Below are 17,436 nucleotides of genomic sequence, written 5' to 3'. Positions count from 1 at the left end.
GCACCTGGACAGGATTTGCACGCAGCTGGAGCTGATACAGCCGGGATTAATTTTGGTGGGTTGGTCCCAGGAATCCTATGAAAATCTGATCAAAACTCTGGACCTTCTCACCAGGAGATCCTACTGCCCCCCCCCCCCCACTTTCTTTACCCCTCAAGGAACCTCCAACAATCCAGTCCTCTGACGCTCTCCTGGGTCTCTAACCTGATTAGGTCCCGTCCCCAGTCCCTCCTGGGAGCCTGCAGATCGGCGGGGAGAGAGGGAGTGGGGGACCCTGGTCACCGCCTCGGCCCCGCCTACCTGGGGACGGCTTGGGCTTGGGCGAGCTGGCTCAGGGACCCGCCTCCGCGGCGAGGTCAGCCCAGCTACCGCCACCGCTGTCCCGTGCAGAACAGCTGATCTCGTTGCCTCCGCGGGTCCGTCTCCCTGCGCTCCCTCGGGGTCGCTGCTCCAGTCATGAAGATGCACTTCTGTATCCCGGTGTCCCAGCAGCGGTCGGACTCGCTGGGAGGCCGCTACGTGGTGCGCCTGCGGCCGGGGTCGGGCTGAGTGGTTAGGGAGAGGGTGACCCTGCTCACCTGCTCCCTTAGCTAATTCGGGCCGGGGTCTGTGTTTGTAGCTGTACTCCGTGTACCTGGACGGATTCCTCTTCTGCAAGGTGCGCTACAGCCAGCTACACCGTTGGAACGAACAGGTGAGCGGGTCAGAAGCAAGTAGTGACACCCCCCACCTGAGACAGGTGGGGGAAAGTGTTGCCCAAAGAGCTCTAGTTGTGTGCCTAAGATTTTAGACTTTGGGGGGCTTCGGGTTCCTAATCCCTAAAAGAGGTAAGGATTAAATGTGATTTGGTTTTAATTATACTCCTAGTCACCTACAGATATGAGATGAGGAACAGGGCACATGTGACTTTCAGATCACCCAGCCTTTCCAGCCCCACCTGTAGGGTGCTGGATCTATGGTGGGCTTCATTTCAGTGCCAACTGTTCCCCAGGGCAGGGGGTCCCCTTTCAAATTGAGCAAATTAAATCAAGACAAAAGTGTAGTCTTAGGAATCTAGAACATGAGCAACCTCCTTTCTCTCTAGAGATTTTAAGTTTGCCTTCTTTAAAAAAAAAAAAAAAAAAGTGTGTCTGTTTTTGTTTTCAAATGACCATAATCATAAATTTCAAATCCTAGTAACTGGGGAACCCAGAAAACAGATGACTTACCAACTTAGGAGGTCATTTCCTACTGCAGTTTCTTACCCTGGTGTGCCTACTATTTTCTCTAGGTGGTAGGTAGATTTATTAGTTTGCTCCAATGGATTTTATTGGTTTTATGAGGAGGTATAAGTCTTTCAAATGGTTAGAGAAGTAAGTGGAATTTGGGAAATAAAGTTCAAATTCTCCTTCCATCCTTCTCCACAAGTAGTTGTTTCTTTCCTTTTTCTAGAGTTTAGATTTTAAAGAACACATACCTCATGTTAAAAAGAGGATAAAGAAGACAGAAGGCAATAGCTATTAACATTGGAAGGGAGACCTTTCATACAGGTTCACTAGGAACTATTTCATGCTATTCACTATGAATCCAGAGAAAGTCTGGAATTGAGTGGGGTGGCCAGATTTACTACATAGAAATACAGGATCCACAATTAAATTTTCATTTTAGGTAAATAATCAATTTTTAAAATATAACATGTCCTATGTCCTCTTTGGGACATACTTAACTGGGCATCCTGTATTATACTGGTCACTGGAATCTAACATTGAAAATCTCTGGGTTCCTAGTGAACAGTGATGCCGTATTTCATTTAACCATCTTCTGATGGTGGACAGCTAAGTTTTTCTACTGTTGAAAAGGTGTAAAGAACCCATCAAATACAAATCAATAGATCATCAAAAGGAAGTCTAGTAGACAAAAGAGAAGTGAGGGATGAGAGGAAAAGAGACAGGGAAAGGAACAGATTTCCACGCATGTCTAAGTTTATCAGGATGAACCCAATTACTATGTATATCCATAAAGATCTAATAACAAAAAGAAAAAGAAAGGGTTACTATGGCAAGTCTTCTCGTTCATATGTTGTAGTGAATTGGGAAAAGTCCATTTTCAAGTACGATTAAATATCTCTGGACTTAACAAGAGAAACATTGCAGTGTGATTACTAGCAACAATTTGAGTGTATTAGCAGTGCCGGCAACCCAGAGGACCCTCAGGAATGATTGGTAAATGACTGGATAAAGAAGGCTGTGCATTCAGATTTCTGAAAGATAAGAAGTTGCTTTTGACCAATACATATTTGGGGAGCTGCAGGCGGGCAGCTGAAGATCTCAAAGGAAGAGAAAGGAGAGATGTTTCAGACATTTGGTAGCAGAAGTCAGGGTATCTCTCCTGCCTCCATGACTCTTCCTGGGATGTGAGAGGGGAATGAGGAAGGGGCCAACATGAGTGCAAAGCAGGAGGCAGTGAGGAGAATGTGGGACCCTCTGCTTCCAGGCTGCTCACCTCTCCTCTGACCTTCAGTTTTCTCACCAGAAATAATAAGCAAGCACTTACGTATGAATGCCAACCTCTTAGGGTGCTTGTGACAGTTAGGGGCCAGGATTTGATGTTTAACCCTTACCTTTTGTGGTTTCTTTTCTTCTTCCTCCTCCTCCTCCTGCTCCTCCTCTTCTTTCTTTTTTTCTCATTCTCCTTTTTCTTCCCCTTCTCCTTCTTCTTTTTTTTCAGTGCTGAGGATTGAACCCAGGGACACTTTACCACTTTGATCGCTGAGCTACAACTCCAGCCCTTCTTATATTTTATTTTGAGATAGGATCTCATTAAGTTGTCAAGGTTGTCTTCAAACCTAGGATCCTCCTGCCTCAGCCTCCCGAGTCATTGAGATTGTAGGTTATGCCACTGCATCCAGCCACATTACATGATTTCTTATTAAACTTGACAAAAATAAATTATCAGTAAGACAATTGAGTCCTAACCCAACTTGCTTTTACTATATTTTGGAATAACATAATGATATTACCCAATTGTACGTGTTTAGTGTGATGACTTTCAGTAAATGTACATAGTCAATACCATCATGGGTGGCAATGGGGACAAGTCAGGAAAGCTTGCAAAGGATACTTCAAGACAAAGAACAGTTTTATCACTTTGAAAGTCCCCTTGAACTAGACATGGTGGCCAGGCCTGTAATCCCAGCAACTTGGGAGGCTGAGGCAGGAGGATGGCAAGTTCCAGCAACTTAGCTAGACTTTGTCTCAAAATAAAAAAAATAAAAAAGGCTGGTGATGTAGTTCAGTGGTAGAGCAGGCCTGGGTTCAATCCCTAGTAGTGCAGTAACTGTGAGATGCAGTGACTCCTGTAATCCTAGAGGAAGGAAGGAAGGAAGGAAGGAAGGAAGGAAGGAAAGAAGTCTCCTTGTCCTCTTTGCCCTTGGTTCCCTCCATTCAATCCTGGCCCCCAGGCCATAGGACCTACTTTCTGTCGTCAGAGTTGCTGTCCAGGATTTTGCTGGAGCTGCCCAGCAACCCCACCAGGGCATCGTCATTGTCACTCCCATTTAATAGATAAGGAATCAAGTGGGGTGGCCAGGTTTAACACAGAGAAATACAGGATCCCCAATTAAATTTTAATTTTAGGTAAATAATCAATTTTTTGAATATAAGATGTCCTATGTACTCTTTGGGACATGCTTAACTGGGCATCCTGTATTATACTGGTCACTGGAGTGTGGCATTGAAAGGTTGGGTGAGCTTTTCCAGCCATTTCTCTATTGGTTTTTATTTTCCTGGTCTGTGGAGGATATGAAGCTTCCAAATTCTCAATCTGATTCAATACAAAGCACTGTAAAAAAGGGAAATGGTAGAAAAGTCTCACCTGTGTGTGTGTGTGTGTGGCCATGTATATGTGTTTGTGGTAAGAATAAGTTTATTACTCGCATATTTATTTAAGAAATACTTACGAAGTTCCTATTGTATGCCGTGTACTTAAATAAAGCGAATACTGTGACCTTAGCATATGTAACTTTTGGCTATAAGAATTGGATTTATAGCTGGGCAAGTGGTACATGCCCTGTAATCCCAGCAGCTCAGGAGGCTGAGGCAGGAGGATCGTGAGTTCAAAGCCAGCCTCAGCAATAGTGAGGCACTAAGCAATTCAGTGAAACCCTGTCCTTAAATAAAATACAAAATAGGACTGGGGATGTGGCTCAGTGGTCAAGTGCCCCCGAGATCAATCCCCAGCAGCCCCCCACAAATAATTCAATTTGTATTTTGTATGTTAGATACTTCTGAGATTGAGGAGGTACAACTGCCTAGATGCAGTGACTTCTGGCCTATCCCTACTCCAGGATACGCATAAGACTGGACCTAGGAAAGAAAAGATGGCCAGCTGTGACTCGTGTTCTCTGACGTCATCCCCTGAGTCCCGTCCCTCAGTGAGGCTCCCCGGAGGACTGGCAGCATGTCCCTGTACTGCTGACCACTGCTCACATCTCTTTGCTGTTTGAACTGGCTGAGCCACCTTTTCTCTGGGTCTTTTGATAAATAAAACCAGTTTGATTCAGACCTCTGCCTTGCCGGCACTACCCTTCCCAAACAGCTATAAAATCTGTGATGGCAACATGTAATCAGCTCATTTTGGCCCAGTGTTGTGGAAGTGATGCTGGGCTCTACGAACAGGGTGCTTGCCTCTTGCAATCAGGCAGCATCAGACCTGGGTGGCAATGGGGACAAGTCAGGAAAGCTTGCAAAGGATACTTTAGCAGGAGGGGAGGACTGTACAAACCTCTCACACTGCTTCTTTGCCCCTCCCTGCCAGGTGCAGATCCTACCTGGCTCCTTCCTCCCACTGAGCTAACATGATCTCCTCATTTCTCTACTCGAATCTCTGGTTCCTAACAGGCTGGCCCAATCATCGCTCCTGCCTTGCTTATTTCCCCAGTCCACCTGTCAGGAACCAGTCCTTTCTCAAGTCCCACCTCTCCCAGGAAGTCCCCCTTGATTGTATGAGATGCCTTTCTCTGACTCTTCTCCCACATCGAGTTTAGATGCCCCAACCAATATCCCTTTGAGCTGTGCCCTTTTCTGGTGAGTCTGGGACTTGGGAGATGCGAGATGAATGAGTCAACATTAGGAACAGAGACTGTAGAAAACTCAGTGTTTATATCTCTAATTCCACTTGCTGCAGGTTCTCACCCCTCTGGAGTTGATATGGGCGCTGTCTGAGCGCAGGGAAGGAGGTGACACTTTCAGCTGGTCAGAATGGTCCCACTTATGTTATAAAGTAGAACTGCACAATGGGGAAGTCAGTGTAAGAGGTTCTGAGATTTGAAAAAAATCTGAACAGGGTCCTCTAGAAAAAAAAAAAAAAAAAACCAGCTGAAACCAACAAAAAATGTCTCATAGTAAGAGCTATGTCTTCCTTTAGATCTTTTTGAACATTTTGTGTGTGTGTGTGTGACAGAGGGATTGAGCCAAACTCTTACATCAGTTAATTCTTAGTATGCTAGAGGTTTCCATAGCTAGACTATGTGCTATCTGAAACCCATCGAGAAGGTTCTGTGGTGATAGAGTTGAGCCGTGGCATTGACTTCCTGCAGGATTAACTACTGTTTACTGTATGTTTAACCTCTTACCATATTAGAGAAGGGAGGCAAAAGGTTTCTTGAGAAGTCAGGTCAGGTTGAAAATCTTCTGGGACGTTTTTTGCTCTGTACTGGGCATTAGAATCTAATCCTTGCTAACTTCCCCATGGCCCTTGGCCTCAGACAGGGGCTTCCCCTGATGCCCTCCTGCAGAGGCAAACCTTGGGTAGCCCTGTTGTCTCAAGGTTGCTCGGATGAGAACCAATTTGGCAGCATCTGTGACATTGATGAACACATGCCAAGAAAGACAATTGCCTTTTAAAGATCATTTAATCAGTTAATCAAGAAATAATTGCACGCAAAGAAGACAGCTCTCTGCTTTGCTGAGTGGAATTAGCAGAGATGGGGTGCATAAATCCCTGGATTGTTTAAGCAGCCCTGCCTGGCATGGAGCTCCAGCTGGGGTGCCTTTTGACAGTCTCTGTCAGGGCTGAATATTTCCTTGAGTTTCAAAGAAACCCAATGGTTGCAACAATGTTTTATGCTAGAGTTACATGAAAGGTGGCAAACTTCAGGGCTCCAGGGGACAGGCAAGCAATTTAAAGGAGGTGAGAAGCAGAGCATGGAACTGCTTGTCTCTTATCAGTCAGTTGGGACTGCATAAGAGAGTGAATCCATGGATTCTAGATCTTCTGGTTTTTCAAGAGAAGCAAGTACATCAAGTATTTTTAAAATGCAAACCTCATTTTTGGGGAACAGTCTTAGTTTACAGAAAAGATAGTACAGAGAGTTCCCATGTACTCCACGTTATTCAGACTTTCTTCGTTTTTGCCTACTGTCCTATTTCTAATCCAGGACCCCAGCCAGGACTCTATATTTAGTTATTTTGTCTCCTTAAGCTCCTTGGACTATGATAGTTTCTCAGACTTTCCTTGATTTTTAACAATATGACAGTTTTGAAAAGTACTGGTCACATATTTTATGGGATGCCCCTCTATTGGAATCTTATGTTTTTCACACAATGAGAATAAGGTTATAAGTTTTGGAAGGGATGAAGACCTCAGAGGTAAAGCACCTTTCTTTTCTAGTACATGATAGTAGAATGTATTTTGACATATCACACATAATGGAGTATAACTTCTCATTTTGAGGTTGTACATGATATGCAGTTATACTGGTCGCATATTCATATAAGAACATAGGAAAGTGGTGACTGATTTATTCTACAGTCTTTCTCATTCCCATTCCTTCTCTTCATTCTCCTTTGTCCAGTAAACTCCCCCACCCCATTGTGGGTCAGCATTAGCATATTAGAGAGAATATTGGGCCTTTGGTTTGGAGGGATTAGTTTATTTCATTTAGCATGATTGTCTCTAGTTCCATCCATTTACTAGCAAATGCCATAATTTCATTCTTTTTTTATAGCTGAGTAGTATTCCATTGGGTATATGTACCACATTTTCTTTATCCATTCATTGTTGAAGGGCACCTAGGCTCATTCCATAGTTTAGCTATTGTGAATTGAGCTGGGTAAAGCACCTTTCTAAGCACATCCTGTCCTGGGTACCTACTGTCCACATGTCTTATCACTGTTATCATTACCCATCACCTGGTGTCTCCACTGTAATTTTCTCTCCCTTTCCATGGTGTTCTCTTTGGAATGAAGTCACTATGCACAGCCCACACTGAGAGCAGGCTTTATGCTCCCCTCCTTGAGCAATGAGTCTCAGAAATTCTTCTGCACAGATTTGCCTGTTTTCTCCTATTTGTTCATTCAATAATTTTTATCTGTACAGAATGATGGATGTACACTTTATACTTTGGGCTCAATGTCATACTACTTTTTTTTTTTTTTTTTTTATCAGATTAACCCAGCTTAGGTCCATGGCAGCTCTTTGAGTTTGCTCCTGAGTGTCTTTGATATACTCCCATTGTTGATTTTGTTTTGAGTATTTCCTTACTTCCTGGGGTTACAAGATACTCGGGATCATCTTGTGTATGCCTATCTCAATCCTGGAATCAGCCATTTCTCCTTGGATCCTTGGTTGCTTTTGTTAAAGAACGGCATTAGAAACCAAGGTCTAGGTGCTAGCTGTGTTCATTGCTGCTGAAAGGTTGCTGCTTCTAGGCCCTCTCCCCTGCAGCAAGGAAGTGAATGTGTGTACATGGACTTACCTGTAAGTATTTCCATATGTATCCATCTGTATCTATGCTAAGCTAAAAGCTATGCTAAGCATGCTAGTTCATCTAACTCTGATAGGTTATTCTTGGTCATTCTTGCTTCCTGCCCAATAACAATGTGAAACCTGACTCCCACCATCTGCTGTCATTTACTAACTTGTTGGCTGTGTATACACATAGAGCAGTATTAGAATTGTTAACTTATACTCCTGTGGGAAACAACTTTTATCAACTCAAGTGCTTATGTCCAGCTAGTTGCCATGCCATTGGGTTCTACAGACTTCACTCAATTCCAAAGTTCTTTAGTCAGTCCTTTTCAGCCCTCATTCCTGTGGTTTTATACGTTTATAATATAGTTAGCTTGTTTTGGCACACCCTGTGTACTATCTGGGGATTCTTCCACTTCCTAAATGATTATTAAAAATATTTTCTTTGTTAAGCTTGCATTGTAAGGTTCAGTGGGTTTTAACAAATGTATATTGTCATGTCCACAGTTATAGTATCATACAGAATAACTTTACTTCCCTAAAAAAAAAAAATCTATGTGCTGCACACATAGTCTTCTCAGTATCATCTGAGCCCCTCAATCTGATCATATTATATATGCTAATAAATGACTTTAAAGGGCTGGGGATGTGGCTCAAGCGGTAGTGTGCTTGCCTGGCATGCGTTCGACCCGGGTTTGATCCTCAGCACCACATACAAACAAAGATGTTGTGTCCGCCGAGAACTAGAAAATTAAAAAAAAAAAAAAAAAAAAAAAATCTTTAAATGACTTTAAAAAAAGAAAAAAATCCTATGTGCTTCACCTATTCAGTACCCCTTCACCCTAAGCCCCTGGTTACTGTTGCTCTTTTAATGGTCTCTGTAGTCTTGCCTTTTCCTTTTCCAGAATGCCATATAATTGAAATCATATAATATGTAGCTTTTTCAGACTGCCTAATTTCCACTTGGCAATATGCATTTAAGACTCATCCATGTCTTTTTGTGGTTCCATAATTAATTTCTTTTTATTGCAGAATAATATTCTATTATATGGATATTTCACAATTTTTTAATCTGTTCATTTGAAGGACATCTTTATTGCTTTCAGTTTGGAGAGCTATTAATAAAGCTGCTATAAATGTTCACATACAAGTTTTTTTATATGGACATAGTTTTCAAATAAATACTTAGGGGTGTAATCACTGGATTATATGGAGAACTATGTTTAGCTTTGTAAAACATTGTCAAACTGTTTTCCAAAGTGGCTGAAATATTTTGCATTCTCTCCAGGATATAAGTTTTTGAATTTTTAAATCTTAAAAATAAATATTGGCATTAAGTTAAAATTCTCTAGAAATTGATCAACCAAACGAAATGCATCAGGGAGCTATATTTTGCCCACAGACTGACAGTCCATCTTTCCAGATGTTAGACCAACACTGTCCAATAGAACTTTCTGTGCTGTTGAAAATGATCTCTATCTGCTTTGTCCAATTCAATAACAACTTGCCATGTTTCAGGCAGCTAGGCAACACTTGAAATGTGGCTAATATGACTGTGAAACTGAATTTGTATTCTTTATTTTATTTCAGTTCAGTTTACATTTATTCACAGGTGGCGAATGGCTACCATATTGGATGACATAGTTCTAGGTTATAAAGATTTTGACTTTTCCTTGAGTAAGATGGGAAGCCACAGAGGATTTGAGCAGGGCAGTGCAATGATTTGACTTACAGTTTTGAAGTATCACCTTAGATACTGTGTTAGAATAGATTGAAGGGGATCAAATGAAGAAGCAGAGAGACCCTTTGGAAGGCTACTGCAGTAATCTAGAAAACAGATGGCAAAGCTTGGACCAGCATAATGGTATTAGGGACGGTGAGAAGAAGGAAGTGGTCAGATTCTTGATGTATTTTGAAGTTAGAGTCTATGCAAGGAAAATGTTTGCCAGATACACACTACTAATTGTGGCAAAAGCAATCACAATTAAATTAAAATTTGAATTTTTGCCTGTTTGCAGTTCTATTTCCCTTAGATCTGCCTTATACTTTCTTTAAACCACAGACTACTGTAATAGTATGTAATGGTAATTGTTTTCAGCCTCCTGCTCAAGAAATGCCATAAGACCTGATGAAGTTTTGATATTGCCTTGCCATTGAGCTGTCATTGCAAGTTTAGCACTGGAACTAGTGTTTCTTAATTTTAAAATTATTTTTATGAATCTTCTATTAAAAAAAAAATGACCACTGTGGTCTTGGGTCATTTATAGGTGGGTGGGAGGGAAGGGCCTGCTGGGCTTCTATTAGGATTATATGTCAGCTTTATAGGAATTCTGTAACCAGCACTATCCAATAGAAATATATGCACCATGTATGTGATTTAAAACTTTCTGGTAACTACATTAAAAAGGGTAAAAGAAACAGGTGGAATTAATTTAGATTATAGATTTAATTTAATATATCCATAGTATTATCAGTTTAAATGTGTAGTCAATATGAAAAGTTATCAGTGAGCCACTGGGAATGGTGGTGCATGCCTATAATTCCAGTGGCTCAGGAGGCTGAGGCAGGAGGATTGTGAGTTTGAGGTCAGCTTCAGGAACTTAGCAAAGTCCTAAGCAACTCAGTGAGACTCTGTCTCTAAGTAAAATATAAACAACGGCTGGAGATGTGGCTCAGTGGTTAAGCGCCCCTGGGTTCAATACCCAGTACCAAAAAAAAAAAAAAAAAAAAAAAAAGTTATCAATGAAATATTTAACATTCTTTTTTCTTCAAACTAAGTTTTTGAAATCTGAAGTATGTTTTCCCCTTATAGTACTTGAGTTTAGACTAGACACATTTCAAGTGTTCATAGCTACCATTATTAGTAGCTTTTTGCATTAGCACAACTCTAAACACATCTGTCAAGTGCAGATATGATACAGATGGAGTTAGGAGTAACTGTAATCACAAAAATCACATAATTATTATAAAATGAATTAAGAAAATTTTGTCTCATATAGAGTTGTTGGCAGTCTTATAAACAAATAAAACTCAAAATATACCCCAACTCTACCAAAATTAGACTGGAGTTGACATTGTGTGACATATGTATAATAGCATCTTAAGAGCTTATGCTGAAATGTATTCACCTTTTTAAAAAATATTTATTTTTTAGTTGTAGTTGGACATAATACCTTTGTTTTATTTATCTATCTTTATGTGGTGTTGAGGATTGAACCCAGGGCCTCACACGCACTAGTCAAGCGCTCTACTGCTGAGCCACAACCCCAGCCCACTATATTCATCTTTAAGAAAATAAAATTATCCTATTTTCCTCCTTTTGGCCACCAAGAAGGGTGAATTTTAAGTAAAGTACTGGGCTTTGCTCTAAGGGGAGGCTTTAGTATCCTCCCACCCCTACATTTTCTGTCACTGGGAATTCAACCTAGGGTGCTTATATTTGAGCTGTAGTTTCACCCTATATATTCTTTATTTTGAGACAGAATCTCACTAAGTTGCTGAGACTGGCCTCAAACTTGAGATCTTCCTGCCTCAACTCTCCCCACTCCAAGTAGCTGTAGTTACAGTTGTGCACCACCACACCCCACTGAGGCTTCAGTATCTCATCAGCCTTGAATTGGAGTCTCATTTGACTTAACTGTATTTTCTGAATCTTTCAGCTGAAGCGGGTCTTTGGAAATTGCCTACCACCTTTTCCACCAAAGTACTATCTGGCAATGACCCCATCTATGGCTGAGGAGAGGAGGGACCAGCTGGAACGATATTTGCAAAATGGTATGTATTTGGGATTCTATTACAGATTTGAGAAATAAGTTGCATAATACAAAATTCATCCATTTAAAGTGTATAATTCTGTGGTGTTTAACATATTAATATAATTGTGCAACCATCACCAGAATCTACTTTCAAAATATTGCTGTGTACCCCCAAAAGAAACCTTGTGCCTATTAGCAGTCACCCCTATTTTAGCCTTCTTCCACCAGGCCCTGGCAACCAATATTCTAATTTGTATTTCTAGAGATTTGCTTATTCTGATCATTATATATATATATATATATATATATATATATATATATATATATATATATATATATGGAATTATATGATATGTGTTCTTTGTATTGAGTTTTAAAAATTCTTTATGTTCAAATTCACCCTTGGGTGCCATATGTTGACTTTGTAGAAATAAAACAAATGTGACCTGGATTAGGATGGAACAAGGGGTGAGCTGAACTGTGCACAGGAAAGATGTAGGGAGGTATCAGAGGTGTTTATTAACAACAGTGCCAGAGATTGCACTTCCACCTTGGAAGAGGCTGTGTGAAGGTACAAGGATGCTCAGAGACCTGAGCTGGCCGCTGTGAGGCCGACAGTACCACGGTGTTGCCTGGTACCTGGGTCCTGCAAATACTGTGCCTGCAAGACTGTGATTGACAAGATGAAGCTCTTATACGAAAGAGGGAGTTCAGGGTATAGAGAAAAATTAGCATTAAAATATTTAAAGATTTTAAAATTAGGAATCAGTCTTTACACATAATATTTTAAAAAATAGAGACTATGCAAAGGAATATTCAGTGAAAGGTAAGTCTCCCTCCCACCCCAGGCCTCCAGAGGCAAACAATACTACCAGTGATTCCTGTATTCCTTGGAAGCAATCCATGTGTACACTAGAATGTATGTCCATCTCTTCTTGTTCAACATAAGTTGAAGTTTACTATACACACTTTTCTGTCCCTGATTCTTTATAACATTTTGCTCTGAAACTCTAACTTACAGAAAAAGCGCAAAAAAAAAAAAAAAAATACAAAAAATTTCCATATATTCACCTAGATTTCTCAATTAACATTTTACATTTGCTTTATTATTCTCTTTCCCATATGTGTATGTGTATGTGTGTGTTATAGATGTATGTATGTTTTCTTAAAGGTTTGAGTGTTACACACCTAAGTCATTTTATCCTTTATACTTCTGTGTGTCTTTCCTAAGATCAAGGACACTGTCTTATATAACTGTAGTATATAAATCAGAAAACCAACACAAATACAGTCATGTTATCTAGAAACCTTATATAAACTTCAACAACTACCACACTGATGTCCTTCATAGTTAAAGAAAAAAAAGTGTTTTCTTCTGTATGTTCAATTTTTCCTCTTAAAATATATATCTTAGAGATCAGTCTACATGAGCAATTATAGATTTACCTCATTATTTTGATGATTACATTTTTTAGGGGGTAGGTACTGGGGCGAACCGGGAGTCCCTTACCACTGAGTCACACCTGCAGTCTTTTTATTTGAGACAAAGTCTCACTAAATTGCTTAGGGCCTTGATAAGCTGCTGAGGCTGACGTGGAATTTGTGATCCTCCGGCCTCAGGCTTCTGAGCAACTGGCATTACACATGTGCACCACCATGCCCAGCTCATGACTACATATTTTTCTTAAACATAGTCAAAATTCTAGAAACCATCTATTTCCAAGGTTTTTTTTTGTGTGTGTGTGTGTGTGTGTGTGTAATGAAACCTATACTTCCTTTTAGACCTGTTGAATAAGACTTTTCAAGCTCAAAATGTATCTCTTTTGACTCTTCATTTTTTCTTGGTTTGTTTTCTCAAGTCTTAGCAGACTACACCTTTAATAATACTGGCCTTTTTACAAGTGCACACAGTGCTTCAGGGGCCACTGTTCCAGGCCTGGTCTTCCCCCACATCATAAGGATGTCTTGTGCATCCTCGGACAAGGTCAAGTAAGGGGACAGCACAGCCAAGTGTCATAACTGAGAGCTTGGGCTCTAGAATCAACCCCAGAGTCAAATCCCGGTTTTGCTTCTCACTGACTGTATGATCTTGAGCAAGATACTTACCTCCTCTGAATCTCAGTGTCTTTAGCTATGAAATGGTGATAATGGTTGCCTTATGGTTTCTCATGAGTTTATTTTATAAAAATTTTAAAACTATTTTTCTAGTTATAGAAAAATGGATGCAATATCTTTATTTTGTTTATTCATTTTTATGTGATGCTCAGGATCGAACCCAGTACCTCATGCATGCAAGGCAAGCGCTCTGGCACTGAGCCACAATCCCAGCCCCTTCATGTAGTTTAAATGAGCTAAAATGTGAAGTACTTAGCCCAGAACCTGGAACTTAACACTCATGTGGTAAATACCAGTTGGATAAATACTTTTTCCAATAGCTTTCTCTATCCTTAACATACATACTAAGGAATATAAAGTTAATTTGCACTCTTTTTATTCCAGAAAATGAGACAAGCATCCCCTGCCCAGCCCCAAACTACCTCTCAAAACAGAGGGAATGAGTCTTATAAAAAATTTCTCATGTGACCAAGTCTCTCTCTTAAACATGACATCATTTGGGAAGGTGCATCCATAATGAAGTCAGTGCTAGTTTTGAATGATGGTAGACTCTTTGATGAGATCAGAAAAGCAGCAACAAAATGAGCAGAAGAAAGAAAGAAATTGAAGAGCAGTTTAGTAAGTACATAAGTTTGGCTCAAGTGCAGGTCCCAGGAGAGGATCCGGGGGAGGGAGACAAGCCAGGAGGAAGCAGGCTGGCAGTGCCAGGCCTCTGCAGCTCTCAAAAGGATGTCTACTCTGTCCCTCTTGTCACAACACCTGGCAATTGCTGTACAGAGCTTTAAAACAAAGGGATGGCAGGAGGTGGTTGGGGGCAGTGGTTTTTGTAAGAATATTCAAATCTGTCTTGTTGCTTCTTGGGTAACCTCTTGAGAGCTCCCATCATTCAAAGAGATATTTTCTCTTGACACTTACTGGTTGATTTAAAATTTTCAAATTACCACACTTCTTGCTAAATGGGGTACCTAGATCCAAATTTTAAAATCTTTTTGTTTCTTGATTTAAACAAAAATTTCTTTATTGTGTTGCCGGGAATTGAACCCAAGACTCACACATGGAAACAAGTGCTCTACCATTGAGCTGCAGCCCCAGCCCTGCTTCTTCATGTTGACTTTATCATCATCCCAGTAGGTCAACAAGGTGGATATTGAGCAGCACAGGCATGCATGAATGAAGTGAGGTTCCTGGGAACATTGTCACCCTGGCTTGGCATGGTGGGTTCATGTTGTTGTCAAGGCTGCCTGGAGGAGGCAAGCTTTGAGGATTTTTTTGCATTTGAGAGGTCACAATCTCCATCACCTTCAGGGAGGTTACTGTGTGCTGGGGAGGTGGGGGGGGGGGTGTGGTCCCCTGGAGGAAAGATCAATTAGGTATAGTCAAGGCTTAGCCCAGTCTGTGCTAACCCAGCTCACTGTTCGTGTTTTTCAGTAACTGCAGACCCAAACATGTTGAGAAGTGATGTCTTCATTGAATTTTTAAAACGGGTACAGCTGGTAAGCCTGCTTTTCCTTATTGAGATCATAATATATCAGCAGAACATGTTTCTATTAAGCATGTATTCTTGCAAAAGTACATGTGTGTGCTTTGACTGTCAACTCCACAGTGCCTGGACTTGGGTAAAATACATTCGTTTTGAGTAGATTGGAGGATAGTTGCTATTTTGGAGGTTATAATAGTTTGGGTCAGGAATATCCCCCTAAAAGCTCATGTTTTAGTGCAGCACTGTTCAGAGCTGAAATGATTGGATCGGGAGGGATGTAGCCTCATCGATGGATTAATCTCGAGCTTCATAAAAGAAGGTTTCATGCATAAAAAATCGCCAGTGAGTTTTAATTAAAGAGACAGACTCTCATTACCTTTATTCCCAGCTCCGAGTTGGCTTCTCCTAGCTCCTGCCTCCAGCCACCTAATGCGGTAGCAAGGTTTATAGAAGAGGCTAGCTAGCAAGAGAGGGAGAGCATGCCAGGGAGTGAGCTTTTATTGAGGAACAAAAAATCAAGGGAAACTCCCATCCAATGAAGGTTAAGGGGGGCAGCATCCCAAGGTCAGGACCAGCGATTGGGTCTTCAGGTCAGTGGCCAGGCACGCCTCTGCACGGACAAGCCCTCCTACCTGGGAAAGGGTGGGGAAGGCTCTGACACGGCTGTGTCTAAGCACCTCTCACCCAGCCAGGGAGGTAACTCAAATCATGTGCGAGAATGGCCTCCTACATTAATCCATCAGTTGTATTAATAATTTGAATGGACTACTGACTGATTACTGTAGGCAGATAGGATATGGCTGGAGGAAACAAGTCAATGGGGGCGTGCCCTTGGGGACTATATATTGTCCTTGGCTTCTCTCTCTCTCTCTCTCCCTCTCTCCCTCTCTCCCTCTCCCCTCTCCCCATCTCTCAAACCTGAGCAAAAAAAATCTATCTTTCCTCCTTGTTGTTTTTTGTCAGATATTTTGATTACAGTGATGAAAAGCCAACTAACACAGAGGTTTAGATTCTATATGAAAAATGAAACTTTGACTTTTTTTTTTTTTTTAAGCAGATACCTTTTTTTCTGTAGCCTAAATATCATCCATGTCAAAACTGGCCTGAGGCCAGGCATGGTGGTACATGCCTATATCCCAGCAGCTCGGGAAGCTAAGGCAGGAGGATTGTGAGTTCAAGTCAACCTCAGCAATTTAGCAAGGCCTGATGCAACTTAGCAAGACCCTGTCTCTAAATAAAACATAAAAAAGTGCTAGGTATGGGCTCAGTGGTTAAGCACCCCTGGGTTCAATCCCCGGTAGCCTCCTTACTGCCCCCCCACCTTAAAAAAAAATTGGCCTGAGGAAGACAGTCTTAGTGTACAGCTTTATCACTAATGGACCCCATACTGAGTTTTAGTCACTGAGATTTCCAAGAGGGTCATGGTGAATATATCAGGACGGGAGGTTTTAACAGCTATTACTTCTATATTCTCTGCTCTTAACTTTATTGTAAATGGAGAAAATCCAGGCTGAACAGAGTAACATACAACAATTCCCTTTTGGTGGATGGTTTGAAGAACCACTGGCAGCTTGTGCCCACAGGCCGGAATTTTGTAAAGTCCCTTCGTTTAAAACATATTCATTCTAATTGTACATATGGAAATGTTTTTGTGCCTGAAAGCATGAGCTTGACTGAAGGGTAGAACTCTGAAGTGATTAAAGTCACATAATGATTTATCATTGAACTGGACCCCTAGCAAAGGGAAAGATGATACCTTGATCAGATTTGCTAAGACCAGAGGAGATTTTATTTAGACAGAGGTCCAAGGGTGTTGCTCCATTGACTGGCCCTCTTAATCTGAAATATGGCCCTAAAACCTTCCATGGTGTAGTGGTTCTTATTTTCACGTACACTTAATGGTTTAAATATATTCATACTTTTTTCTTTGAAAAGTTTGTGTCGAGTAGGTGATGATAACAATAAAATTTCAACAAAAGTATATACAGTGAAAAATAACCTCTTCTTCCCCCAGCCCCACTCTCCAGGATAATTGTTATTCATAGTTCAATGTGTTCTTTCTACATATTTCTCTGCATATAAAAATATAAACACGTGCCATGTATATTTTTGGGAATGTGTGTGGAGCTGGGGATTGAACCCTGGCCTCATGTATGCTAGGCAAGTGCCCTATCACTGAGTATACCCACCCTGTCTGGAAAACTCATTGGGCCTTGCTTTTTAAAACTTGAAATCTTGAGGGTCATACTATCTCAGTACATTTAAAGATAAGTTTGACTTGTTCTTTTGGGGGTACATTATGGATTTTGCTTTTAATGCTTTTAAAAAAATTATTCACGGAGGGGCTGGGGTTGTGGC

The 17,436-nt window shown here is 40.9% G+C and overlaps 1 protein-coding gene across 1 annotated transcript in view; it reads left to right on the top strand.

Annotated features, from left to right (window-relative positions):
• The first annotated feature begins 456 nt into the window (after positions 1–456).
• Snx31 (sorting nexin 31) overlaps positions 457–17,436 on the top strand; it is a 63,779-nt gene continuing 46,799 nt past the window's right edge. Inside the window, exons 1-4 of the mRNA XM_076836073.2 lie at positions 457–522; positions 620–694; positions 11,388–11,502; positions 15,027–15,091. Of these exons, the coding sequence (XP_076692188.2) occupies positions 457–522; positions 620–694; positions 11,388–11,502; positions 15,027–15,091 (321 nt within the window). The remainder of the gene's footprint in view (positions 523–619; positions 695–11,387; positions 11,503–15,026; positions 15,092–17,436) is intronic.

Source organism: Callospermophilus lateralis, chromosome 16, assembly GCF_048772815.1.
Source record: "Callospermophilus lateralis isolate mCalLat2 chromosome 16, mCalLat2.hap1, whole genome shotgun sequence".
Classification (NCBI taxonomy): domain Eukaryota; kingdom Metazoa; phylum Chordata; class Mammalia; order Rodentia; family Sciuridae; genus Callospermophilus; species Callospermophilus lateralis.
Note: the sequence above shows the minus strand (reverse complement) of the source record. Positions and strands in the feature narration are given on the sequence as shown.